Genomic DNA, 27,042 nt, shown 5'->3' with positions numbered 1-27,042 from the left:
GCCGTGGAACAAGATGTCCTTAAGCAGGACCTTCACGAAGTCTCAGCTTTTGGTGAGAGCCAGAGGTAGTAAGACTGAAGTCTGGCACCAAGTCTTAAGTGAGCGTGTGAGAAACGGCCGAAGCCATTAAAGGAGACGTGGCGCTCACGCCTCACACCGAGAGCTAACACGCCGTCGTCGAGATGAGCCCAGAAGGCGGCTGAGGAGACGCTGGGCGGCCACAGGGCAAATGGCTGGAGCGGAAGCCGGGACCAGAGAGGCCGTCGGCCGTGGCACGGGAAGGGAAGATGAAAACTTTGTCGGAGAGGCCGGGAGACGCAGAAGGCAGACATGTTCAGATGCTCCAGAAGGAAAGACGAGAGAGTGGGGGGTCATGTGGCAGAAGGATTTTCTAGAATCTGATGAAAACTGACCCAAGTTTTGAATAGCATAACTAAAAATAAACGTATACCTAGAGATGCTATTAAAAAAAAGAAAACACCCAAACGTAGCAAAGACATGTAGCAGGGACCCCAGAGACTGAAAGTGGCAGAGAGAGGAGCACGTTCCAGGAGCGACAGCCAGACAGTCAGACTCCTCCACGTGTGACCCGCGGCCAGAAGACACGGCACAGAGTGGCAGGTGGTAGCCCCCGCTCCACAGTCGAGCACCACCGAGGAAGCAGAGTGAGCTTCAGAAGTGACCTGCGAGACGCAAGCAGGTGTGGTGTGCATGCGAATCCACAGTGGGCACACCTGTACGGGTCTGGCCGCCTGGCACCGTGGGAACCACGGTGGTGATTGCTGGGCAGGAGGGGCTGTGGTGTCAGGGGCAGGGCAGGCTGACGGCCCCAGAGGGGTTAGAAGTGGTGGCACGGAGCCATTGCGAGCTGCTTGTTTTGTGTGGATGCAGGGATGAGGTCTCACCAACTTTCCACTTTGGCAAAGTATACATGTTAAAGCTACACTGAAAATTACTAAATGAATAGAAACAGAAGGTGTGACTTCCAAGTCGTCGACTGAGTGGAAAGGAGCATGAGGAAAGTAGACAGTGAGGTAGGAGGGAGGTAAAAAGAGAAAAGAGGGTAATTAGAAAGCATGGGTTTAGCTCAGCTGGTTGTGTGTCCAACTCGTGATTTCAGCTCAGGTCATGATCCCAGAGTTGTGGGTTCAAGCCCTGCATCAGGCTCCACAATGAATGTGGAGGCTGTTTGGGCCTCTCTGTCTCTGTCTCTGTCTCTCTCTTCTTCTACCCATCTCCTCTGTTTTTTCTCTCTTAAAAACAAAAAAACATGCACGGGACACAAAAATACACGTGTGGCAATGATCACAATAAACGTAAATGGCTTAATTTATAAGACTAAGGTTTAGACTGGCTAAAATACAGGAACCTGATTTTTAAAAAAAAAATTTTTTTTAACGTTTATTTTTGAGACAGCATGAACGGGGGAGGGCCAGAGAGAGAGGGAGACACAGAATCTGAAGCAGGCTCCAGGCTCTGAGCTGTCAGCACAGAGCCCGATGCGGGGCTGGAACTCACAGAGCACGAGATCATGACCTGAGCCGAAGTCGGACGCTTAACCGACTGAGCCACCCAGGCGCCCCAGGAATCTGATCTGAAGCTCTGTGACTTATGTATTAAGAATGAACCAGAGGGGTGCCTGGCCGGCTCAGTCTGTGGAGTACGGGCCTCTCTGATCTCGGGGTCATGAATTCAAGCCCCATGTTGGGTGTGGAGATTACTTTAAAAAATTAAACAAAAAAAGGAAGCAGAAAGCTTGTAAGTGTACTAGAAAATTAAAAACTTAGTAAAGGCTAGTGCAGAGAAGGCTGTTCGTAGTACATTAGCATCAGATAAGGTAGACTTTGAACAGCCACAGCAGCCAAGGAGGAGGCCTTAGTAGAGTCCTCACTCCCCTGCTTACTGGGTGCAGTTGTGGGGGTGGAGGAGACCCAGGAACTCAATGTGTATCTAACAGCTTGGAGAGATCTTAAAAGAAGGTCAATGAAGAAAACGGGAGACAGGAGTGGACCCACGGTGCGGCAACAGGAACCTGTAAACATTAAAATACATGTAGGACTGTGGTAGGAGAGGGTGGCTGCTCGCTCCCAGAGCAACAGCAACAAAAAGTATATGGGGTATGTCTTTGGTGGGGCTGGGGACAGACAGGCCATCATCCTGGAAGTGCCTTTGTCAGAAGAGACGAAGAGCCGTCTGCAGGTGGCACCTCCTGGGCAGCAGCACTGAGTCTCGGAAGGGGGCAGCGGAGACGGGAGGTGTGGGGGCTCCTGGGAGGCAGGAGTGACGGGCTCGGGAAGGGCCGTCTTCCGAGAGAGACAGAGAAGGTACCCGAGACAGAGCACGTGGCGCACACTCCCTGAGTCCAGCTGCTGTGGAGCCCCGGCGCCCTCCGAGCGGGGTGGTGAAGGGACCACACAAGCCGCCTGTGGTGGAGAGAAGCCACTGGGACGGCTGCTGTCACAAAGCACTGGACTTGAGAGAGTGAGGAGTCAGAGGCGGCCAGACGGCAGGCAGAGCTGAGTCGGGAACGCAGGGGGCGTGGGGTGGAACAGGAGGAGACCGGCATCTCCCAGCAGAAGCTTCAGCTGCCCGGAGCGCGTGGGAGCGCGGGGCAGACATGGGACAGACGCGGGGACCGAGCAGGACGCGGTGGGGAGAGAGCGGGGAAGGATGAGAGCAGCACAACACCGGGCGCAGGCCGAGGACAGTCTCTGCGTGACCGCGGGCGCTCCGGACACCGGAAGGAGGTGAAGACGGTGCTGTGTTTCCGGGAAATCCATCCAGAATGGCCAGCGTAGTAAATACTGTATCAAAATTATGGGTGTGACAAAACCCTCTGGTAGCCAGACGAAGACACTGAATTGCGTACCGGGGAAGAGAATGAGGCCGGCTTGCCAGCTGTGGACACAGAGCTCCGCGCCTGAGCACAGAGGGTCAGCTCCCACAGGGTGTTCAGGAGAAGAGAGGGCCAGAGACCAGAGACCCTGCGGCCAGCTGAGCGGTTCGTCAGGGGCAGCGGCTACAGGGTAAGAGGCTCGAGTGTGAGGCGCGGAGCCAGGAGACTGTCCGGGAGCACAGCGTGCTTGGGGTATCGTGCCCGACACAGACAGGGAAGGGCAGCCCAGGTCACCTCTGGTGGGAGCCGGGGATCGGAACCGGTAACTCCCGGAGGGAGACCGAAGGTGGCTGAGCAGTGCTGGCGAGGTGGGGGTCACTGAGGCCATGGTGGCAGACCCGTGGGTGCCACACACGGCTGGAGATGCCGGGCTGCTTATAAAGGGTGGTCGGGAGGACAAAACTCCAAATTGCCAACAGGACAGGAAAATTGTAACGAAATCCGCCTTACTTCGCGGTGAAAGGCTTAAGAGGCCTGCATGCAAACAGAACGGGCTGGTAGGTTAGACTTGTGCACGGCGTATCGTCCTATCTGTAAACAGGGAATTGAATGAACTCACCTGTTTAAAGATTCCCCAAGTGGTCCGTAAAGCAAAGCCTGCTTCTCTGCTGTCCGTAGAAAGAAAGATTCTGAAAGCTGGAGTGTAAAGTCGTGTGCGGGGCAGGTCGGACTCCGGCCCCACCACGTCCAGGGGCTCAAAGGAAGGCCTCGATGGCGGCAAGGACCCCTTCGTGCAGAGCGCGTGCCTGGCGCCACATCCCTCGTGCGGCAACAGGGAGGCCAGGAGAGGCTGGGGGAGCCGGGTCTGCCATGCGTCCGCCTCCGAGGCAGAGGGAGGGGCCCTGGATAGACAGACAGAAAGAACACGGTTAATGAGGGAACTGAAGTCAACGCACAACTTTAGCAGTTAGCAAACAGCTCAAGTAAAAAGCCACGTCCGCCCCCCCCCCGCCCCCCCCACGGTGCCCAGTACTTTCCAAAGACACACCCCCCCTCCCCCTCCCCCACCCCAAGGGCAGATCCCAGGCCCGGCCCAGTGATGGGGCAGAGGGAGCGGGCTTGGGGCCCACAGGAGGGGAGGGTGCACCCCTGAGAAGCACCCCCCCGCCCCCCCGGGAGCGCAGGGGCCTTCACAGCCCAGGACTGACAGACACAGGAAGGCACACCCACTGTCACCTTAACGAGTGCCGCGGAATCCTCTGAGGCTGTGTAAGCCCCGCTCCCTGAACACTCGGAAACCGGGAAAAGAAGGGAGTTTCTTGCAGTTTGGTGAAGCTGCGAAAATCTGTCCCAGACTCTTGGCCTGAGACGGCTCAGGAAGGAGACAAGATGCTGTGGCTGCTGCTCCTGACCCCGGACACGGCGGCATAGGGGAAGGCTCATGGACGACCTGCGCACCGGCGTCGGGTCCCCCCCACACACGCGGAAACACTGGCGACAGCTCTCCCGCGGGACACGTGAGAGGACATGAACGAACGAGACACGGCTCCGTTTCTGGTTGAGAGGAAATGTCGTCACAATGCGCGTCTTCCCGAACGTCAAATTGCCATGATCTCCACGCGAATATTAACCATTTAAAGTAAATGTCGGGGCGCCTGGGTGGCTCAGTCGGTTAAGCGTCCGACTTCGGCTCAGGTCATGATCTCACAGCTCGTGGGTTTGAGCCCCGCGTCAGGCTCTGTGCTGACAGCTCGGAGCCTGGAGCCTGTAGCCTGTTTGGGATTCTGTGTCGCCCTCTCTCTCTGCGCCCGCAGAGCACTCTGTCTCTCTCTCTCAAAAATAAATACAAACGTTAAAAAAAACTATAAAAGTAAATGTCGATGGGCCATCTAGAGCCCACACAGACGGCGAAGCCTGCAGGACTGAACGGCACTCACTCACGCTCTGTGGCGTTCCCGAGAACGGTGTGGCCCAGTCTCAGCGGCAAGTGACGGGGCGGCAGACGACAGACCTCTGGGCAATGGTGCCCCCTCACTGCACTCACAAGAGGAGATCTTCCAGATGCTGTAAGGAGCCAGGAAACACCGGAGGTCTCTTGTGTAACTTAGGGGTTAGAGAAGGCTGCGCGAGGCTAGTCGAAGACCCCGAACGCATCAAGTGAAGGATTAACAAAATCAGTTAATCAAATTGATTAACAAATTGTTTGATTAACAAATCAAATTGTTTGATTAACAATTAATCAAAATGTGTAAAACTGGGCAAGTTTTGAGCGAGAAAAGGTACCATCAAGTTAAAAATCGAGTGTCGTCCTAGGAGAAAGATTTGACACGTAGTTACCAAGGGTCTGGTATCCAGAATATACACACACGTGCGCGCGCACACACACACACATAGGGACGGAGCTGCAGATCACCAGGTCGCCCAGGGATGCTGGCCCTCAGCCCTCAGCCAGGAAGTGCACCCTGGAGCCCTGGGGCCGGTGACGCCGTGGAAGCTGTGGGGCCAGGGCCTCCACCGCCGTGGGAAGGAACACTGTGCGGGCCGTGAAAGGCCCCTATGCGGAGGGAAAGGGCACACTGCAGAGCAAGCCCGTTCTGATCGCATTTCTGTATTGAAAGGAACAGCTGGTGTGGGTGTAGATCGTGTATTTGCATGTTTGTTCACCCCGTTCACACAGAGCTTTGCACAAACTCGTGACCACAGTGCTGTATGTGCCTGATCTTAAGTGCCCTCCTCCCCCGTGCATCTCTTACCTCGGCTGCCCCCCTCACGGGGCAGGGACCTCCAGCCGCACGGTCCCGTTGCTGGACGGTGATGGCGTGTGCACGAGTGCTGCGTCGCGGGCTTGGCCCCAGGGCAGGGCCACGGCGTGCACAGATTTGTGGTTTTTCGCCAGCACCGGCTGCTTTAATCAAACCCGTTCCTGCGGTCACCGAGTGCGTCCGGTTCCGTTGTCCTTTTCACCTGCGTTTCCTCCGCTGCTTGGCAATGTGGACACCTTCCCAAAGTGCTTGTGCGTCTGGGTCAGATCTTCGGGAATCGTGTGGTTATATCCTTTGCTCCTTTGGAACCGGGGTCCTGTCGTTTGTGTCCGTCGATGTGAGTCTCTGGCGGCTGTCAGTGGTGACACCTTCCCGTCCCTCCTGGCTTGTCTGTCACCTGCTGGCTGGTGTGGGGAAGCGCCTGCTGGCTGCCCCGTCCTCACCGGGACTCGCTGGGGCTTGGTCCTCGCCACGTGGTCCTGACCTGCCCTCCGTGAGTGAGAGAAACAGAGAACTGGTTTGGGGGCGTCCTGTCCGAGTGGACACAGGAGACCACGGTTTCCAGTACAACATCGTCGGCCAGTTGGGAGAGACGGTGAAAATTCCCTTTAAGAAGGGCATAATGGCTAAGGGTCACCCCTGCGTTTAAATGTGACTTGAAACTTGAGTTGTACCTTACAGGACCGGATAATTGATGCTGGCCCCAAAGGAAACTACTCCCGGTTCATGAATCACAGCTGCCAGCCCAACTGTGAGACCCTCAAGTGGACGGTGAACGGGGACACTCGCGTGGGCCTGTTTGCCGTGTGCGACATCCCCGCAGGTACGACATATCCGCGGGCTCCCCCGAGGCCGTGACGCCGGTGTGGACGTGAGCGAGTAGGAGTGTGTGTTGTGGGCCTGACGAACGCGTTTCCAGGGTGGCCGCGTGTCTCTTCTCCCCTAGGGACGGAGCTGACCTTTAACTACAACCTCGACTGTTTGGGTAACGAGAAGACAGTCTGTCGGTGTGGGGCCTCCAACTGCAGCGGGTTCCTTGGGGACAGACCAAAGGTAAGGTCACGGATGCCAGCCTTTCTGACGTCTGCGGACACGTCCGTCCCTTCTTCCGGGCTGGCGGGTAGCTTTGGCGGGCAGGAGGGGTCCCTGCAGGGTGTGGGCGGCAGGGCTCCGGGCTCCTATGGCTCACGCGGCCGGAAGTCTGCAGCCAGAGCGCCGTCCGGGCCTCGCTCTGTCCGGAGGCTCTGCCGGCTTCTGGCGGTTTCCAGCCGGCCTTGGCGTTCCTTGGCTGGTGGACGCGTTACTCCCGTCTCTGCCCTGATCTGCACAGGGCCTTCTCCCTGTCTCTGTGTCCCTTCCTCTCCTCGTGAGGATGCCAGTCATTCTGGGTTAAGGGCCCGCCCTGCCCCAGTAGCACCTCATCCTAACGTATTACATCCGCATCAACACCGTTTCCAAGGAGCATCCCGTTCTGAGATTCCGGGCAGGTCATGAATTTGGGGCCCACTTACCTGCCTGCCTAGGCCCCCAGACACGGGGGGATCACGGGCATCTGGCCCGGAGTTGGGATGTCCACGGGGGTCTGCCGCTTCAGCCGAGGGCATGATTTTGTTTCTCTCGCTCACAGTGCGGTTCTTACTGGAAAGAGCGAGGGGCGCATCCCGTGGGGGCGGGGCCGCTCCGGGCCTGTGCGTCCCGCCCACAGATCCGGGAGGCTCCGACAGCTGCTACTACAGAGGCTCTTGGCAAAGCTGGTCCTCCTCGCTGTGCTCAGTGGTCACCCGTGGGGCAGAACAGGCGTGTGTGGGATGAGCCCCCCCCCCCCCCCCCCCGAGGCACACGCCTGGTCCCCGCTCGGTCTTCTCCAGGCGAAAGCGTCTGCTGAGTCCCCAGAGATGCATGCACCTGCACCACGGCTCTCGTGCTCCCTCTTTGTGGTTCCTTTGGTTACTGCCTTGGTCCACGCACGTCTCATGAACAAAGCGCGTCTGTGTCTCACTTTAGACCTCGACGTCCCTTTCTTCAGAGGAAAAGGGCAAAAAGAGCAAGAAGAGAACGAGGAGGCGGAGAACCAGAGGCGAAGGGAAGAAGGAGTCCGAGGATGAGTGTTTCCGCTGTGGGGACGGCGGCCAGCTGGTGCTGTGTGACCGCAAATCCTGCACCAAGGCCTACCACCTGTCGTGCCTGGGCCTGGGCAAGCGGCCCTTCGGTGGGTGAGCGGGCCCCCCCGGCGGCCTTTGGGGGTCCCTGTCGATGGCTCTCCTCTCCCGGTCACAGACTCGGTGACTCAGGTAGCGAGGCCCGGCCCAGGGAGGTCCGCGCGTGGAGTCAGGGTCTGCGGCGGGCACGGCCGCGGAGCCCCTCGGACAACCCGGAGCGGGGCTTGGGCCAAGGTCCCACGAGTGGCTGCCGAGCCAGGGCTGCCGGCGTGGGAGGGAGGCCGGGCTCCGGGCGCAGAGCTCTGCCCAGCCTTGGGTGTCGTAGGAAGGGGGCCCCCGGAGCCAGCCTGGGACGCGCAGGGCCGGGAGGGGGACACGGGGCGGGCTCCGCCTTGTTCTCAACAGCCTCACTCTGGAGGGATGACGGGTGAGGGTGTGACATGTTAACTTGTCCAGAAGCGAAAACAGATCCTCATGCAAACCAAAATCTATACAAAGGGAAGTCAAACACGTTTGATCGTAAAAGAAAACAGATCGTGTGCAAAAGATGACAGAACGAGACTTTCTGGACAGACGCGAGAGGGAAGTGTGCAGGTGACGGGGTGGTGACCCCACTGAGCAGCAAGCTGGTGCAGATTAACGCCGGAAAGATCAAATCCCCAGTAGAAAGCCGGTCCAGGCCACGGCGAGGTCACAGAGAAGCCGGAATGCCAGCGGTGCCCGGGGGTGGGCCGTGTCCCCCGCCCGGCCGGCCCGCCCGGCCTCTGCTCCTCTCCACGTCAGCTGGGGAGGAGCGGTGTCGTCTCTGTGCGTCTCAGCGGACAGTCCACGCAAACGCTAGAAGTTGTTGCTGCTGCCGCCGCTCCGGCTCACGTTTCGTGTTTCGTTGCAGGGAAGTGGGAATGTCCTTGGCACCACTGTGACGTGTGTGGCAGACCTTCCACGTCATTCTGCCACTTCTGCCCCAACTCATTCTGCAAGGAGCACCAGGACGGGGCGGCCCTCGGCTCCACGCGGGACGGGCGGCCATGCTGCTGCGAGCATGACCTGGGGGCCGTGTCGGCCCGGAGCGCCCAGACTGGGAAACCCTTTCCAGAACCCAGCAAGTCCAAGGGGAAGAGGAAGAGGAGGAGGTGCTGGCGGAGGGTCACGGAAGGCAAATAGCGCCAGGCAGTGGCTTGGCCAGCTCCGGGAGGGGGGTGGGGGGGAGGGCCGCGGGGGGGGGGGGGGGGGAGGGGAGGAGGGGGGGTCCTGGCCCAGAGGACCCAGCTCGAAGCCGCTATGACAGCCATGTAGGCCTCCTGGGAGGGAGTGCCTGTCCACCACTGAGCCATCCTCGGCAGCGCCTGCTGCGTCTGCACTGATGACCCGTCTGAGCCGCGAGGTTCAGAAGGTTCCAGGACAAACAAGCCTTACTACACAGCATTACAGCTACACTTGAATTTCTGAGAATGTCAAGGTTCCCTCCCACTCTATTTTTGTAGGTTAAAGTTATAATTGAAAATTAATTGGCATATGAAATGTCTTTATCTCACCTGAAATGTAGAGGGTAGTATTTTTCTAAAGGCTCACTATGATCTCTTTCATCTTAACAAAGTCACTTGGCCAGCTCACCTGCCTTCGTCACTCAGGAGAGACCAGGGCGGGGCCCGGGCAAGGACTCAGACCCTGGATTCCTTGGAAACCATGATTTTGATCATTATTTTGCTCTTCTGAAACAGCTGTATGATTTGGGGTTTTTTTGTACTAATGTGAAATTTTTCCTCAAAATGCTTCTTTTCCATCCTAGTGAGGAGCCGGCCCCAGGAGTGGTGATAGTGACAGTGTTGTAAGCTGTCCCGTAGTTTTTTCTGTCGTGGATTTGGACTGAATGGCGCCACCCCGTGGGCCTTGCAAGCGTGGGGCCTCTCGGAGCGGCCTCCCCGGCCCAGGCCAGGTCTGGCGCATCTCACCTGGGCCTGTCCCTGAACGCACTAGGTTCTTACCAACATTTGGGGGAAGACTTTGTATATTTTTTTCATTGGGCTTTTCTTTACCAGTTTCTGGCTTTTATCCTCAATATATTTTTGCTAAACTTGTTCTCACAAATTACCACCGACTGAAACGTGTATTTACTGATGCGGCCCTGAATTCTCCCAGGGAAAGGGGCCAACTCGGTGGGGGTGCGGCCCCGCGGTGAGTTTGTGTGAAGCGCCGAGTTCACAGAAATGGTTCTGTCGGGGCTTCGTGCGCCCGCGGCCCGGCAGCGGACAGTCCCGGCAGCAGGGCACGGCCAGGTGCTCCCCCCCCTGGGGACCCAGAGCACGTGGGAGACGGGCTTTTCCGAAAATTGTTCTTTCGGGGTCTGAGGAGAGACGCAGAGTCTAGGACCGTTGCACCTACTTGCTACTCTCCCATCACCCCCTGGGGGGTCTGTTCATAGAAAACGGGAGTTGTGCTGGTCATGCGCGCCCAGCCAGGACGCCACCGCCAGGCACTCGTGCTGGGGGCCCGAGGTGCCATCTGTGGGCGTCGGGCCTGGAACTTCTCTGTGAGACGTCACTAACTTTTACTCCTTATGAGGCCTGGCCACACCATGGGAGGAGCTCCTGGGAGCACGAAGGTCTCTTCTCTTTGGAAGTTTCTCTTGACCCTGGGGAGTCTGGAGCACCAAGGGCGGGGGTCCCGGACGCCAGGCAGCCAAGTACGCCCCGTGGGGCCCGCAGCCTCCATGCTGACGATGGGAGGGAAGGGAATGGAATACTCAGCAGCAGATGCTTGTTTCTGGTCCGTTCTTCTTAAAACAACCGAAGGAGAACAGAGACGTACACACGTCCCTTGTTGAAAACTCCCGAGGTCTCTCCTGTTTCTCTTCCATCATTGCCTCTGCCTCGTGCAACTGCAGGACATGCTTGGACCCGGACCCCCCCGTTTAACTTCTTCTCCGTGGTTTGGTGACGTGAGCTCTTGGGGGCAGCGGTCTCTGCCGGGCTCGGACCACGGGCTTCGGGTGTGAGGCTCCATGGCGCCGACGGGGCCTCGCTCGCTATGAACAGGGTCTCACCCAGGCGTCCCTCTGCCCTCCTCCTATCGTGATCCTGGAGGAAGGAGCCATCCGCGGCCACGAAGGAGACACGAGAGCTTGGTCATCAGTGGACCCCTCCTGCGTGTGGCTTAGGTGACCTCTGGAAATGCACTTGCTCAGTAGGACCCGGGGAACTGTGGGGTGCTTCCGCGTAGAACTCGTTTCTCTCAAATCGTCCCAAGAAAATACTGGATTGGTTTATAGATTTATGCTCCTTCTTCCCCAAACAACCTGGAAGGTTGTTCCCACGACGAGCCCAGCAGCGTTCCCATGCCCTGGTGCTCCGGCTCAGGGCCTGAGGGATTCCCGAGGCCTGCGGGCTCCGCTCTTCATGGCCCAGGGCCTTGGGTGCAGCCTCGCCCCTCGCTTCTCCTCTCCCACCAGAAGTCAGACCATCAGACTGGCTTTGCAGCGCACTTTGGGGAGCAGATTAACTTATTTTTGTACTTGACAGTAGTAAAATCTTGTGAGTTTTGAGTCACTTTTGATATTTTCAAATTCTACGATCTGAAGGAAATGCTGGAAAAATTATTTTAAATATGGTTATCCTCTTTCCAAAAACTTAAAACTAATGAGCAAATAACACTAACTTTGAAAATCTCTAGAAAACTGGTTTACGAATCCGAGTACAACAAGGCTGAGGCGCGGCGGCTGAGCTCGAAGGGCCTTCCTGCCAGGGCTTTGCTCTGAATCTGAGGGAGAGCTCGTTTTGCTGGGGGGGTGGGGTGGGGGTGGTGATTCGGTCTTTATGAATGTCAGCTTCACCCCTTTGTCACCAATGTGAAGCAGAAACAAAACGAAAGCTGCCCCAACACCTCCGGATCCCTCAGCGTCAGAACGACTGGTGCTGTGCCCGTGGCCTGCGAAGTCTCGCCCTCCCGTGCCAACACCGGCCTCCGGGGACCCGGGCGCCTCGCACACCGCACGGGGCACAAGGACACGTCCGCTCTGGCAGGAAGTAGGACCACTGTGGGGACCGGAGTGGCACAGTGACCCCGTTTGCCCCGGTCGGTAAGGAACCGCGTGGACAGCCCGCCTCCCTTGCTTCCTGGGCCTCGCTCGCACTCAGGTCTGCGTGTCTGACGCCTTTGAAATTCTTATCTTGACATAAAAACCACAGTGTGTATCGTGCCCATCTTCCGGAACTACCTGGTTTCCAGGAATTAAAGATAAGCCTGTTTTGAGGAAAGTTAATGCAAAGGACTGTTGCCAAATTCTCGATATCCTCTGAGCAGCACAGTGTTGGATGTTAGTCACTAGAGGGAAATGCTGTCGCAGGCGTCGTGCTGTCCAGCGAACCCTGTTGAGATGTGAAATGCCCTGTCAGAAATTAAATATGAATTTAAATGTGCCTGTTGGTGTCTACGCTTCATACAGAATGAGGTCAGGCTCCTCATAGGAACACTCGGTGCTATCACCGGTTTCGCTAGACTTAAAAACTTGAACTTCCTGCGGGGGGGTGGGGGGCGGGGGGCGGGGCGGCTAGACGGAACTGTAGACTCGGGAACCGCCAGTCGGGAGAATAGCATTTAAAGTGGGAAGCTGTGTTTGGAAAACTGTATGTGAGTATTTTTGTATTAAAAACTTTTTAAAGGCTTTTTTTCTTAAACTTATTTTATGTGGGATTGCATTTTGAAGTTCTGGGCTTTTTCCCACTTTTCCGCTTACTTTGCGTGGTCATTCCGAGGCTGCTGGCACAGCCCCCGCCTGCCCTCCCTCGGGAAGGGCTCTGTCCTCAGACTGTCGCTCCACCGCTCACTTGCCCTGGTAGAAGCTGACCGTGGCCTCGGAGGGATAGCAAACACCACAAACAGTAAGTGTAGCTCTCCTTTCGGAAAAATGCCCCCCCCCCCCCCTTTTTTAAACACTCTGATGAGCAAATCCCCATCGAGGGTGAAACGGTCAGGAGCTGCCGACCCTTCTGAGCGGACGCTCAGCCCTGCCCCGGGTCCTCCGTCTTCCCTGAGGAGAGCCTTTGACCCTGGCTCCCCCTAGTCGGGGAGTGACCATCCTGCCAGCCCGCCACCACCCACCCCAACGGGGGCTGCGGCCCTAGAGCAGAGAGGACGGGCTGGCCCGAAACACCGCCGCGGGGCTTTCTTTAGAAAAGCTAGACTTTAATTACTCAGATAGTTTTACAATGAAAACAGGTACCAGAAGACCGGTCTCAACGCTCACAACCGTACAAAAGACAAATACAAAAGCTGCGGGCGGTGAGCGCGGCCCGCATCTCCCGCCCTGGGGTACTCGGCAGCCCTTCCTCACCCTGTCCACCACGCCAGGCATCCCTTTGGTCCCCTCAACCTCGGGGGGCGGGGAGAGCGTCGCACTAGCAAGGAAAAGCCCTCCTTCGTGGTCAGTGGAATTTAAGAAAAAATAAAAAAGATAAAAGTATAATAATAAGCAGAGCTGTCGCTAAAATTCGGAAGTTATAACTTTTCTGGTTAACTTGAACATTCGAAAATGTAATATTGAATCCAAAAAAGTATCTGAAATCACACAAAAGGTAACCCATAGTAAAATTTAAAAAACAAGTCCGGAACACCCCCGAGAAATGAACCTAAAGCTTTAGCGGGCTGGGGCCCGGTGGAGCCCGAGGAGCGGCCGTCCCGCCGAGCCCCACGGCGAAGGCCAGCGCGGGCGGCGGGCGGCCCCTAGGACACGTTGGCCATGGGCTTGTACTTCTTGAAGCGCGTCCACTGGCCTGTGGCATAGTTCATCTCGAACACGGTGTCCACCAGCATGGTGGTGCTGCCCTGGCCGTCCGACTTGGGCAGGTCCTCCGTGTGCTCGCTGAGCTTGATCTGGATCACGTCGCCCTGCTCCTGGCACGGGTTCTCTGCGGAGGGCAGGGGCTGCTGGGCGGGGCACTGGGGACTGAGGAGCCCTCCCCCCGCCCGCCCCCCTCCCCCCCCCCCCCCCCGCCCCGCCCCGCCCTGGGGCCAGCCACACACACCTACCTCGGGAGCCGGCCATAAAGCCCAGGATGAGGGCCTTCTCCGGCCGTGTGACTTTGTTGGCCGTCTTGAACATCTCCTGCGCGGCAAACATCTGCTCTCTCTGCAAGTGTGGACAGGGGTGTGGGTATCCGGGCACTGCGGGTGCCCCCACTGCAGCTGTGGGCGGGCAAGGCCTCAGCCCGCCCAGGGCACACCTACCGTGAGGGACAGGTTCTTCTTGGGCTGCTGCTGCTGTGCAGGGGGCTGGGTCTGTGGGGCCACCATGGCCACCGGAGGCGTCTGGGCGGCCGGGGTGACGGCCGGGGGTGTGGTGGGCGTCAGGGGAGAGGTGGGCGTTGAGGGTGTGGATGCGGCAGGGCTCGGGCCGCTGTTGTACATGGGTGCCCTCTGCTTGAACTGTGCTGGCAGCGCAGGGCTTGGGGCACTGGGCTCCTCAGGCGGCCGGCTGGCCTGCAGGCCAGCCTCCCGAGCAGACGGTGCTGTAAGCAGAATGCGGTCTGGTGAGGGGGCGGGGGAAGGAAGGGGGGACCGGGACCCCCCCCCCCCCCCCCGGCCCTTGAGCTCTCCTGGGCTCCACTGCCCCTAGAACAAGGGGACAGGTCCTGTTCCACCTCCCAGGCCCTGACTGCTAGACCCCGTCCTGCCTCTGAGTCCCCAGTGGGAAGCCGTCTGGCCGAAGCTGGGGCCTGAGGCTGAACCACCGGCAGCACCTCCGGGCCCCGCAGGAGCAGGGAGTCTCAGGCTCTTCCAGACGGCAGATGAGATGTCCAGGCCTGGCCCAGCCCCCTCCCCGCACCCCTCCCTACCCCCCCCCCCCCAACGGCCCCGGTAACACAGGAAGGCAGCCTCCTCCAGCCCCCATGGCCCTCTCTGGCCACTTCCGCTCCCGGAGGGCAAAGCTAAGCCCAGTGACGCCAGAGCCCCAGAGTCAAGTCCATTACCCTGGGTCCACCTTTTTGTCAGAAATTCTGTGACTGCGAGGGGATCCCTGGACCCTATCTTGACGTCAGCTGGGCAACCCCCTCCCCCTCCTCCAGCTCCCCCACTCCCCACTGGGCCCTACGAAGGGGCCTCCAGAAAGGACAGAGCAGGTGAAAACTTGGGGTTTGCTCCAGCACAGATGTCCTGCCGCCCAGGGAAGCGCCATGTGAGCAAGGGAGGATCTGCTCCCTCCCCGGCGGGCGGCAGTACCGGTGGGTGCTGGGGAGGGGTCTGGAGAAGGCTGAGCCGGACACCTGCCCGCTCACCTGGTGGGGTCTCGGAGCTGGGGATGTAGGACGAGGCCGGGACCACGCTGGGGGTGGCAGGCAGGTAGCTCGTGGAGGGCAGCGCAGGCTCGTTGTTCAAGGATCCGAGTTTCTGGAACAGATTTTATTACGATCCCTCCCAGAAGAGACCCAGGGCTCAGTGCTTCCCCTGGACGCTGGCCTGTGCTGGCTCCCCTGTGAGCCTCAGACTCAATCCTCCACCCCCACGGGAGGCACTCCCAACCCTGGGGCAGGACGGCGGCCATTGCTCTCCTCAGCCCCCGTCTGCACCTGCCTCATGGGGGGCGGGGGAGGGGGGGCTTCCCAAACCAGCCGGCCAGGAGGAGAGAAAACACCACTCTGCAATAGAAGGAAACTGGGCCGTTACCCGGAAGCGAACCATGCTCACGAGGCCTTTCTGCAGCCCTTGCCCGTGGCCCCATCCCCACGAGCTGCGTGGGGATGGTCTGCATGGACGAGAATCCGAGAAGCAGGCTATGCTTGCGCGCTGACCCCCTCCACTGTGGGCGGGACTGAGGCCCCAAAGACAGGTCCCCACTAGAGAGGGGAAACCAAGGCCTAGAGGTGAGGAGACTCACCACAGAGCCCCCTGGAGAGCACATGTGGGACGCGCACACACAGCCCTAGTGCAACGCCTCTCGCACCCGTATCCACACACACACACACACACACACACACACGCTCCCCCACAGGGCACACTGTGTGGCTAACCACATGTCGGCCGCGTGAGGAGCTGGGGGGGGTGGGGTGGGGGGAGATGGGTGGTTGTGGAAGGCGCCCCTGCAGCGCCCAGGCCCCACCTGTGTGGACACCAGGCCGGCCGCGTAATCTGGGGTGGCGTTCTCCACGACGGTCTCCTCCTTGGCTGGCTTTTCCACCACTTCCGCATCTGCTGACAAAACAGAGTCCTCGCCAGTGGCCCCGACTGCGCGCACCCCACGAGCAGGCCCAGCGGGCCCCCGGGGTGCAATCCCGAACCACCACACTGAACGTGTGCTTCAAACACAGTCTCCAGGCAAAGAACAAAGTGAGCTCATTTTCCAGAAGTCCTGCCCCGTATGATCACCGCGCCCCAGTTGAGGACCTAGCGTCAAGACAAAAGCCACCGGCGGGACGAGTCACCGGGAGAGGGACCGGCCAGGAAGCGCAGCCCCCAGATGGACTGCAGCCCAGACCCACCCCGATGCCCGACCCCCGGCTCCCCGACCGAGCGCCCGGGCGGACGGCAGCCCAGACCCTGTAGGGAGCCCCGTGTACACACCCAGCGTCTTCCTCCTCCTCTTTGCCTCTCGGCCGGCTCCCACCATGTCCAGCTCAGAAATGTCGAGCAGCTGTCAAAACAGACAGAAGCCGGCCCTTACCCGCGGCGTGAGGGACACCGAGGCCGGTCTCATGAGGCCGCGGATACCAGAGAGGAAGTGCCTACCTTCACTCCCCTCTCCTTCCGCAGGGGGGTCCTCGAAGGCGGGATGGGGGTCCGGTTCCCGGCGGGGCTGAAGACACTGGGGGTGGTGGGGCTTCTGAAGGGCGCCTGCTTCGGGATGCCTTTGAGTGGGGCTGCAAAGAGGTGGGGGCCTCAGGGACCGGCCTGTCTCCTGCCACTCTCATGCTTCCCTCTGAGGAGCGAGGCCACCCTGCCAGCACACCGCCCGCTTCACCGGCCCCGTGACACCATGCGCGAGCCCAGCGGGTGCAACCCCAATTCCCACGGACCGCCGTGTCTCTGCGAGGGTGGGTGGAGGCGACATCACCAGTACACCTGCGACCCCGGGCGACCCTCTCCTGGTGGCCGAGGGCTCAGGTGTCGAGTCTGAGGGCAAGGCCATAGGAAGCAATGACATCACAGCCAAAACACGAACAAAAACAGACACCGTGTCTGCAGCCATCCATCCTAACACAGCGAGCTTCCGACGGCACCGACGCGACTTCTACCCACGCTCCCTTCTTGTACCTCCCAGCAAACTGACCGTGAAAGGCTAGATACCCACACACTGCAGCCAGAATCACCCTCCCTCCCTCCCTCCCTCCCACCTTCCTCCCTCCCTCTCTTCCTTCCTCCTTCCCTCCCTCCCTTCCTCCTCAAGTTGGTCCTAAGTGTGTCAAAAAGAAGTCACCTGACACACAGCGACCTTCCCTTTCAAGCAGGGCCTGCCCCCCCACCGCTGGGCATCTAGCACCTCCCCCCTCTCGCCCCCGGGACCCCCTCTCCACGCTCAGCCCGCAGGTCTGCTCCTGCTCAGGTCTCACCCCGTGAGCCAGGCCCAGGGCACACGCAGCCTCTGGCCAGCACTGCCCTCAGGACACGTTGCTGGGGCGTGGAGAACCTGAGAGCTTTCTCCGGTGAGCGGGGTGGGCGGGCCTCTAGAAGGGACCCCGCCAGGCTTCCCTGTCAGCTCCAACAGGGTGCCCTCTGTTTTCAGGTGGCGCCCCTCCCCTGCTGCCTGGTCACCCTGGGCCCTGCCTCTTGCCCTTGGGTTGGTTTGTCCGGTGCCTTCTGGAGGCACGCTCCAGGCCACCCGTTCTCTGCTCCTCTTATCTGCTCCGGTGATGTGCACGCAGGGCTGTTTCCAGCCCTGAGGGAAGGGAGAAGGTACGGCCCAGGAGCACCAGCCACCGGGGCATTCCGCAGTCCACCGTCAGTCCCGAAGCTCTGCGGCGGGGCGGCACTCGCCGCGTGCAAGGGGCACCCTCTTCCTCCCCCCCCCCGCCACCTCCCCCCACCCCCGCATCCTGCTCAAATTCTGGTCTTGCTCCTCTTGGCATGTCCACGTATATCCTTCCAGGTCTTTCCGTAGGTGGAAAACCTGCATTAACCCTGAGCTCTCCTCATTCCACACGTTCCCTTCCCAACACCTCTCGAGGCACCTTTGGGGCCCAACATTTAAATGGTGTGGCTGACCAGGAAAAACCGCCTGTGAAGCCAAACCCCAATCTCTGACCCAGAGGCGAGCCCGGAAGCAGGAAGGAGTCCTGCGGCTCCGTGCTCGGGCTGCCAGGGCGGAGCGCAGCGGGCAAGACCTTACTCGTGGTGTCCATCTTCCGGAGCAGTCCCCGGCCCTTGGCGTGGAAGGGCACGCCCGCGCTCCGCTTCAGCTGCTGGGCCGTCTCGGTGGCTGTAAGAGGGTTGCACGTGTCAGCAGCGTGTCCCGCGGTACATGTGCGTGGCGCTCACGAAATGACTCGCTAGGAAGTAGGTGCTGTAAGTATTCACACACACACACACACACACACACACACACGGGTCTCTCTTCCTAAAGGCACATTCATACGTTCCCCGAAGCCCAATGTGACTGCAAATGGTATGTTTTTTGCTTACAAGACCTACTTTCAAGTAAGGAGAGCCGTGGGGCTGCCCGGAAGGGGCAGAACCGTACTCCAGAGGGGCCCGACAGGGGGGCTGGAGGGAGGCCTCCTGGGCACCCTGTGTGAGGTCTCAAATCGGGCAGCCCCGATGGGAGTGTCCTCACTGGACACTGATGACCGTGGTCATCAGGCAAAGTGTGTGTGGCGTTTCTCCTCGCAGACGCAGAAGTATGAGCAGGGAACGAGATTTTCCTGAGACGGCTCGCTGGGTGCCGGGGAAGGGGAAGGGAGCAGCGAGGCGCGGCCGGAGGCCTGGTCCCCAGCACGAGGCTCTGCCACAGGAGACAGCGGGGCCACCAGCCCCATGCAGCCACAGCACGGCACCAGACCCAAGACACGGTCTATTCTGAACTAAGAGTCACAACGGCTGGTGTGTTTTACCCAGATGCTTTGCAACCAGGGCATTTATGTATGTCATTGATACCAATTCCGTAGCCATTCAAAATAAAAGTTTATCGGGATATGTTTTCAATTGGGTTGAAAAGAATCAACTTCCTTGCCTTTTTTCTAGCAAAACACTTCCACACCCATTTCACATGCTACTATCTGAGAAAACGTTAAATAAAACGCTGAAACATCTTTACGGTGAAATGCACGCCATCTGCAACTGCAGAAAAAGGCAGTTACAGGAGGGGCCGGCCTTTCAGGAGCTTTTGCCAGGCCACCTATCACTGCCCACATCACTGTTTGCAGATTTCACTTTTTGTAACAAGATCACAGACACTTTAACCCGAAAATTCTGAAGTTTCTAGAGCAGATTTTAGAACACACAGTTTAGCGTAGCAGTAAATAAATTTCTAAAAAACTTTTGCAGACCTCGGTCTCAAAAAGACAGGTTAGGAGCCATAAATCAAAGAACTCTGAAAGTAGCAGTACAGACCGAGGCCGAAGCACGACCGTGAGCTCGGCAGGGCGGCCCCGAGAGGACAGGGTCCCCACCAGCCCGGCGCCTAGATGGCGGACACTCACATTTCTGCAGGAGCTCTGCCCTCAGCGTGGCACTCTTCGGCTTCCTCTTTAATTGAAAATGTTTCACTGGGGGAGTGAGGGGTCCGGCGAGGGTCGTCAGGGCGTTTTTATTCAGGTACTGGCACTCCAGTGGCAGCATGGCTGACGCCTCACACTCATTCACTGCTCGTTCAAGAACCGACACAACTCGTTAGGAGCTCCCTCACCCAGGCCACCGTCTCCACCACTGACGTGAAAACACAATCCAAATGCCGTTTCCTATTTACAGCTGCGATCTTCCGCTTTGATCCGTCAAAGACGGACTCCCCAGTGTCTCCACTCCACCAGTCGCCCGCCAGTCAAGGCCACCAACATGGCTGGTGGTCAAGTGGGCGGCCACCCACCAGGATGGGGCCCCGCCGGTGTGCATCAATACAACAATTTTTGGAGAGTGTCTCCAGCATTCCCAGGCATCAGAAATGCCCAGACACACCCCGAGCAATAGGAAAGGTGAGTCTGTGGTCACCATAGGCTTCTCTCTGCAGCCTCCACGGGCCCCTGTCAGTGGTCTCTTCTGGCTTCTGCTGGATCCTGGCCCTCAGAAGCAGCACTCGGGTGGCTTCTCTGTCCCCCCAGGAGTCAGAACTCAGGGAAAACCCTTGAGGAAGGAGCTCAAATGCACCCCTATTTTTCCTGCCCCCCCACCATAGGACCAGCCCCCCCCCCCCCCCCCCCAGGGGCCAAGAAGCCCCCTGCAGCCGAAGACAAAGCAGGCCCTTCCCCACCTAAGAGGTAGACCTCACCTGGACCCTGGTCAAGATAACCACCAGGACAAAGATGTCCTGGGTTTGCTTCCCAGGGCTCCCAAAGACTCTGTGTTGTGTGGGGGGAATGGCCAGGCTACTGGCCCTGTGGCAGCACAGGCTCCATCTTTAAGGGGCACCAGCACCTGTCTCCAGACAGACAGAGATCTGGGAGGAACAGCCCTCCTCGTCTTTCTATGTCTTCTCTGATCATTTACGAGAATTTTCTCAATAATTTTCAGTTCAAGCTCAAAATAAGTCAACTGGTGATACTTTAAACACACAGTTCTGAGCATCTACTCTGTGCCAGGGAATGTTCTACGCTCTAGAGATGCAACCTGAACGGGCAGAGCCCATGGCCTCACGGAGCTGAGCAGTGAGGAGCAGCTTGTGGGCTGTTGACAAGCTTGGTATTCTGAGACTGGCCAGGAGCTGGGCAGCAGCTCTGGCGGGGGGTGGGGGTGGGGGTGGAAAATGCACACAGATAACATTTCCGGAACCGCAGCAACTGCCCCGCACACAACGCAACACTGTAGATGTCAAGTTCACATTTCCCTCCTCCCCACATAAAAAACACACACACAAATACCCTTTTCTCTAAGTTCTCCTAGAATATCTTGAACGTTGGGATTCTGTTCTTCAAGGTCAAGGTTAAGCGAGCCGGTGTCGGGAAAGGACTTCAGGATGTCAGCTACCATGAGAACCCAGGGGTCCGAGTCCAGGGTAGCCAGCTGGATAATCTCCGCCAGGGCGCCCTTCATCTGCAGAGAAAGGAGAGACAGTGTCCTGAGCCTGGGGGCTGCACGGCCGCCCCTCCCGGAAGCCCCGCCCACTGCTGACAGGCCTTGGCAACCAGCTGGGGACAGCAGCCCCCGCAGGTGCAGGTGTCTGCACACCTTAGTTCCCAAACACAGACAGCAGCCCCCTTCACACCCCACTGAAGCTCTGTGGGGAAGCGTCCAGCCTCCACAGCAACCGCCTCCATGCCTGGCCCCCTCCTCACGGGAACCTGGGCTCCCCTTCCTCTGTGCTCCCCCCACCCCAGGGCCATCCCGCTCCCCTGGGCCAGCACGGCCTCTGCCAGGTCGCGATGCCCACTCACACTGAGCGCCCCCACCTTCGCCTGTTGCCCACTCCCCCTCCCGCAGCAGCCTCTCCCCACAGCCTCCTAGATGGCTCCTAGCGGCACCCAGGGGACCGTGTGCCAGGACAGCAGCAGGAGGGAGGGCTGTCCACACACAAGCCCCTGCCTTCGCCAGGCCCACACCCCCATTCGGGAAACCTGCTGATGGCGCACCTTCAGGAAGGAGAGGCGAGCTCACAGTCCTGACGGGAGAGCACGGATGCAGGAGACAGAGGGCCGGGGAAGGGGAGAAGGCAGGACCCTTGGGTCGCTGCAAGACCACGCTAGCCCTACACTCAGCCCACCTGGTCACTGGTCTTTCCATCCCTCAGACATGGGATTCCTCACTCCTGGCCCCGCAGGGGCAGCAACTGCCCTTCTCACCTGCACCACAGCTCCCTGCCCCCCTCCCACTCCCACCCACTGGAGGAGAGGTACCCACGTGTGAGGTCAAAGCTTCAGGGTGGGCCCCCCTCCCCTGCCAGCCACACACAGGGTCAGGTGCCAGCTGACCAGTTCTAAAAGGCCGTATCTTGAAATATGCAGAAATATGTTCTCTGATGGTAAAAATGATAAACCCTGAAACCAACATTGTACTATATGTTCACTAACTAGAATTTAAATGAATATTCGAAAAGAAAAAAAGCAGCAAACATTTATTTGTAAACATTTGTGGTGGGGGGGGGCTTTTTGCTGTTACAGAAGAGTACCCCATCCACTGCCTTCCCCTTTACTTCCATTGAGGTATAATATAAGCTCTGTTCTGCGTTAAAAACAAAAAAGCACAAAGTGAAAAACAATTTAAAAATTTTTTTAAAAGTTTATTTGAGAGAGAGAGAGAGAGAGAGAGAGTGAGCAGGGGAGGGGCAGAAAGACGGGGAGAGAGAGAATCCCAAGCAGGTTCTGCATCATCAGCATGGAGCCTGATGTGGGGCTCGAACTCACGAACCGTGAGATCATGACCCGAGCCGAAATCAAGAGTTGGATGCTTAACCGACTGAGCCACCCAGGCGCCCCTCAAATTAAAACAACTTTATGCGACCCTTGCTACAACAAGAAGAGCATAAAAACACGTCCCAGGCCAACTACAATTGTGCCTAAGAAAATGACACGTACTGAGCGCCCAGCGTTCTAAGTGGCTCAGTAAGATGGCAGGTTCCACCCGGGCCATGGCTCCGAAGCACGAAGAACAAGAAACACACACAGACTGCGCCTGAGGAAACTCCCGAATGTCCATACTCGCAAACGACCACGCAGAAGAGAGGCTGCAAATATGACACGGCCCCCGCCGGCGGGCGCTGCCTCACGGGCCGGGCGAGGGCAGAATCAAACAGGTGGGCGACGTGGGCAAAGGGCAGAGGGACCGGAACCCTCTGGACACCGCTGCCGGCAATGCAAAATGAGGCGGCGCGGGGGGGGGGGGGGGGGGGAGCCAGCCTGGCTGTCCCTCAGTGAGACGCGCACGGAGTGGACCGTGCGACCCGTGGCTCCGCTCCCCGCACAAACACGAGAGAACGAAATCGCACGTCCGCCCAGAGACCTGCATGCCAACGGCTTTCTTCCTAAGAGCTCAGCAGTGAAGGGGTGACTCGACCGGGGTGTACCCACAGCACAGATGCAACCTGAACTTCAGTACGTGACGCCGAGTCAAAAAAGCCAGTCCCAGAAGACCACACAGTGGACGAGTTCCAGGTGCGCTGTAGAGATGTGACAGGGGCCCGACAGGAACAGAAGCGACTGCTAATGAGGACAGGGCACCCTGCTGGGGTGACGAACTGCTCTGGATTAGAGAGTGGTGACGTCTGCACAACACTGTGAATGTACCCAGACCACCAAACCACACGTGCAAAGAACGAGTCCTATGTGAATATCTCAATCTGAGAAATGACGCGAGGCGGAAAAATCTGTGGGGGAAGTGCCCGGAAGGGTAACCGAGGGAAACGTGGCCAAAGCCTGCAGGACGTCTCCAAATCCGGCATCACCCCCGGGCCCGGGCCCCTGTCTGGGTGCCGTGTCCCCAGACGTCACACGCCCGAGCACCCAAGAGGCACAGCTGCGTGGTGTCTCCAGGAGGCGGCCCAGGCTGGCCCGGGACAGTCCCCGTCACCAGGATGCAGCTCTGACGACAGCTGGGTCAGGAAGCACGTACTTGGGTCAAAAGGAGCTTTAACTCTGCAGGCAGGCGCTGGCACAGTCACAGCCAGAGTCGAAGCAAAGAGGAGGAAAGGCAAAATCCAGTATTCGGCAAATACTCCTCCAGAGCGTGTGATGCTGGTGACCGGTTACAGTGCCATGAATGTTTACGACTCTCTCCAATAAAAACATAAAGCAGAGAAATGAGTTCAAATGAAGGTGACGGAGCAGTGAGGGCAGGAGCCCTGCGTGGACCTGGCGGGCGAGGGGAGGGCACGCGATGCCACAGGGAAGGCCGTTCTCCTTCGGCCGCTAAGTGTGGGGTCACCCGCCCCTCTCAAATTCCTGATTTTCTTCACACAACCGGACAATCTGATTCTAAATTCCTCTGAGAAAATCAACAGGGGAAAATAAGAGAAACATTTAAAAAGAAGGTAACGAGAGGGCGTTAATCTTACCAGATGTGAAAATGCATTATGAATGTGCCACACGATGGAGAACGCTCCGAGTCTCTCACTTTATTTCCAAATAAGCTGCAAATGGATCCGATTTCAGTTTGAAAAGTAAGACTGTGAAAATACTAGATAAACCACAGGAATCCTTTTTTGTGACTGCTAAGTGAGAAAGACGTCTGTACATACGATTCTAAACCAAGGACCACAAAAGGCAAGAATATCAACTTTACCACACAACTATTTTGGCTTGGAAAAACCCAAAAAAGTCCAAACCCCATAAATACAATCAAAAGAGCCACGACAAGCTAGAGAAAAAGTACTTGCAGCTCCTATCACAGGCATTAAACACACACACACTTGATCTTACAAGTCAGTAAGAAAAGGTTTACCAGAAAACGATTCAAAACTCTTGAAAATGCAAAGGACACTCAGCCTCACTCCATGTAAAAGAAACGCAAACGGAAAGGAGACAAGCTTCCCGCGCGTGAACCTGGCGGCGCGGGGCAGGTACCTGGGCAGGCGACCGCCGCGGCCCGTCGGGGAGAACAGCCTGGACTCGGCCACCTCGGGCCAAACCCCAAATCTGCCACCACTCCCTGGAAAAGCACGGGCACGTTCCCAGGCGTGCCTGTGCCACAACTCCCCTCCGCGAAAAAAGGAACAGCGGCTGATGCCAGAACGTAAGCGGACATAACGTCTACAAGGCTTTTACCTTAGCAACACGCGTCACAATTTATATGCTATGTGCTCTCAGGGCAGTCAGCACTTCCGAGAACGTGCCCTCCGGCTCTCTCGCACACCCGGGAAAGAAGAACGTGCCCTCCGGCTCTCTCGCACACCCGGGCGAGAAGAACGTGCCCTCCGGCTCTCTCGCACACCCGGGCGAGAAGAACGTGCCCTCCGGCTCTCTCGCACACCCGGGCGAGAAGAACGTGCCCTCCGGCTCTCTCGCACACCCGGGCGAGAAGAACGTGCCCTCCGGCTCTCTCGCACACCCGGGCGAGAAGAACGTGCCCTCCGGCTCTCTCGCACACCCGGGCGAGAAGAACGTGCCCTCCGGCTCTCTCGCACACCCGGGCGAGAAGAACGTGCCCTCCGGCTCTCTCGCACACCCGGGCGAGAAGAACGTGCCCTCCGGCTCTCTCGCACACCCGGGCGAGAAGAACGTGCCCTCCGGCTCTCTCGCACACCCGGGCGAGAAGAACGTGCCCTCCGGCTCTCTCGCACACCCGGGCGAGAAGAACGTGCCCTCCGGCTCTCTCGCACACCCGGGCGAGAAGAACGTGCCCTCCGGCTCTCTCGCACACCCGGGCGAGAAGAACGTGCCCTCCGGCTCTCTCGCACACCCGGGCGAGAAGAACGTGCCCTCCGGCTCTCTCGCACACCCGGGCGAGAAGAACGTGCCCTCCGGCTCTCTCGCACACCCGGGCGAGAAGAACGTGCCCTCCGGCTCTCTCGCACACCCGGGCGAGAAGAACGTGCCCTCCGGCTCTCTCGCACACCCGGGCGAGAAGAACGTGCCCTCCGGCTCTCTCGCACACCCGGGCGAGAAGAACGTGCCCTCCGGCTCTCTCGCACACCCGGGCGAGAAGAACGTGCCCTCCGGCTCTCTCGCACACCCGGGCGAGAAGAACGTGCCCTCCGGCTCTCTCGCACACCCGGGCGAGAAGAACGTGCCCTCCGGCTCTCTCGCACACCCGGGCGAGAAGAACGTGCCCTCCGGCTCTCTCGCACACCCGGGCGAGAAGAACGTGCCCTCCGGCTCTCTCGCACACCCGGGCGAGAAGAACGTGCCCTCCGGCTCTCTCGCACACCCGGGCGAGAAGAACGTGCCCTCCGGCTCTCTCGCACACCCGGGCGAGAAGAACGTGCCCTCCGGCTCTCTTGCACACCCGGGCGAGAAGAACGTGCCCTCCGGCTCTCTTGCACACCTAGGCAACAGGACACTCAGGCAGAGCATTCCCCGCAGCAGAAGACGGGAACAGCTCTGCGACCACGAAGAGACCCACCAGATAAAGCAGACTCTGCCAGGCAGTGAGGGGAATGACGCGTGCGCGATCCCCTCCCCAAGCCTCCCCAAGAGGAGATGTGCAGCTAACCAGACCCTCTAATGACTTAGTTGTTCTATAGACAGAGTCTCTCCCGAGAGCCAGGTGACGTGCGGTGTTAGAGCTGCAGAAACAAGCAAGACACAAGACGTGCTCTCAAAACAGCTCACACATGAGCACAAAATAAACTGAGAACCCACCTGCGTTCACAAAAACCTAGTGGTTTTGGTTTTTTAATTTTATTTTTTTTTGAGAGAGAGAGAGAGAGAGAGAGAGAGAGAGAGAGACAGAGCACAAGTGGGGGAGGGGCAGAGAGGGAGACACAGAATCCGAAGCGGGCTCCAGGCTCTGAGCCGTCAGCACAGAGCCCGATGTGGGGCTTGAACCCTTGAACCGTGAGATCATGACGAGAGCTGAAGTCAGAGGCGCCCCTGTTTTGGGTGTTTTCTTTAAGAGGACAAGTGAGAGCTGCTGTGGGGCGGGGGGGCGGGGAATCTCAAGCAGGCTCCATGCTCAGTGCAGAACCTGATGCAGGGCTCGATCCCACGACCCTGGGACCATGACCTCAGCCAAAATCAAGAGTCAGATGTTAGACCAACTAAGCCACCCAGATGCCCTGTAAACCTAGTGTTTTAAGTTGAACTGTGCTCCTCCAAAAAGATATGGCAGAGTCCTAATGCCCAGTGGCTCAGAATATGACTCTATTCAGAAACAGAGCCTTTACAGAGGTGGTCAAGTTAAAATGCAATCATTGTGACTGGTGTCCTTACGAAGAGGGGAAACTTGGACACACATGAGACACTCACAGAAGAAAGACAAGGTAAAGAAACAGGGAGAAAACAGCTATGTGACTGGAGCGATGCTCCTATAAGCAACCAAACAGCCGAGGCCATCCCGAGTCAGGAGAGGCCACCCAGAGCCGTGGGACGCTGTTTCTGTTGTTCTAAGCCATCTAGTTTGTGCTACTTTGTTACAGCAGCCCTGGCAAACTAACACAACAACCCTAAGGCAAAATGGACGGTAGTTCCTAAAAATGTTAACCAAAAAAGGCAGGGAGGTTAAAAACAAAAAGACTACTGTTATGGACTGAATGTGTGTTCCCTCAAACTACACGCTGAAG

General features: G+C 58.3%; 3 protein-coding genes and 1 non-coding gene across 10 annotated transcripts in view; 2 read left to right on the top strand and 2 right to left on the bottom strand.

Annotated features, from left to right (window-relative positions):
* The window catches only part of NSD2 (nuclear receptor binding SET domain protein 2), an 89,936-nt gene extending 80,088 nt beyond the window's left edge, over positions 1–9,848 (top strand). For all 6 annotated transcript variants that reach the window (XM_047847156.1, XM_047847157.1, XM_047847158.1 and 3 more), the window contains 5 exons: positions 6,280–6,421; positions 6,545–6,651; positions 7,603–7,807; positions 8,650–8,890; positions 9,547–9,848. In XM_047847156.1, the coding sequence (XP_047703112.1) occupies positions 6,280–6,421; positions 6,545–6,651; positions 7,603–7,807; positions 8,650–8,890; positions 9,547–9,589 (738 nt within the window). In that variant the 3' untranslated portion in view covers positions 9,590–9,848. The remainder of the gene's footprint in view (positions 1–6,279; positions 6,422–6,544; positions 6,652–7,602; positions 7,808–8,649; positions 8,891–9,546) is intronic.
* On the top strand, positions 6,044–6,170 carry LOC125159239 (small Cajal body-specific RNA 23). The gene has a single exon (XR_007149738.1). It is a non-coding gene; the product is annotated as a small Cajal body-specific RNA 23 (non-coding RNA).
* Positions 9,849–12,917: 3,069 nt separating the features above from the next.
* Positions 12,918–27,042, bottom strand: part of NELFA (negative elongation factor complex member A) — a 28,159-nt gene continuing 14,034 nt past the window's right edge. The window contains exons 2-11 of one of the 2 annotated variants that reach the window (XM_047847163.1): positions 20,753–20,924; positions 19,382–19,543; positions 18,073–18,162; positions 16,476–16,606; positions 16,311–16,380; positions 15,850–15,938; positions 15,029–15,140; positions 13,980–14,260; positions 13,778–13,881; positions 12,918–13,660 (exon numbers count right to left, since the gene is read on the bottom strand). In XM_047847163.1, coding sequence (XP_047703119.1) covers positions 13,390–13,660; positions 13,778–13,881; positions 13,980–14,260; positions 15,029–15,140; positions 15,850–15,938; positions 16,311–16,380; positions 16,476–16,606; positions 18,073–18,162; positions 19,382–19,543; positions 20,753–20,924 — 1,482 coding nt within the window. In that variant the 3' untranslated portion in view covers positions 12,918–13,389. The remainder of the gene's footprint in view (positions 13,661–13,777; positions 13,882–13,979; positions 14,261–15,028; positions 15,141–15,849; positions 15,939–16,310; positions 16,381–16,475; positions 16,607–18,072; positions 18,163–19,381; positions 19,544–20,752; positions 20,925–27,042) is intronic. The other variant, XM_047847164.1, reaches the window with a different exon arrangement.
* Positions 22,773–26,123, bottom strand: LOC125159177 (antho-RFamide neuropeptides type 2-like). Its single transcript, XM_047847165.1, has 2 exons — positions 23,878–26,123; positions 22,773–23,596 (listed from the first exon to the last, which is right to left on the bottom strand). The coding sequence occupies exon 1, from the start codon at positions 25,832–25,834 to the stop codon at positions 24,608–24,610; it is 1,227 nt and encodes a 408-aa protein (XP_047703121.1). The 5' UTR covers positions 25,835–26,123; the 3' UTR covers positions 22,773–23,596; positions 23,878–24,607.

This window comes from Prionailurus viverrinus, unplaced genomic scaffold, assembly GCF_022837055.1.
Source record: "Prionailurus viverrinus isolate Anna unplaced genomic scaffold, UM_Priviv_1.0 scaffold_45, whole genome shotgun sequence".
Classification (NCBI taxonomy): domain Eukaryota; kingdom Metazoa; phylum Chordata; class Mammalia; order Carnivora; family Felidae; genus Prionailurus; species Prionailurus viverrinus.
This window is presented reverse-complemented; position numbering and strand designations above follow the sequence as displayed.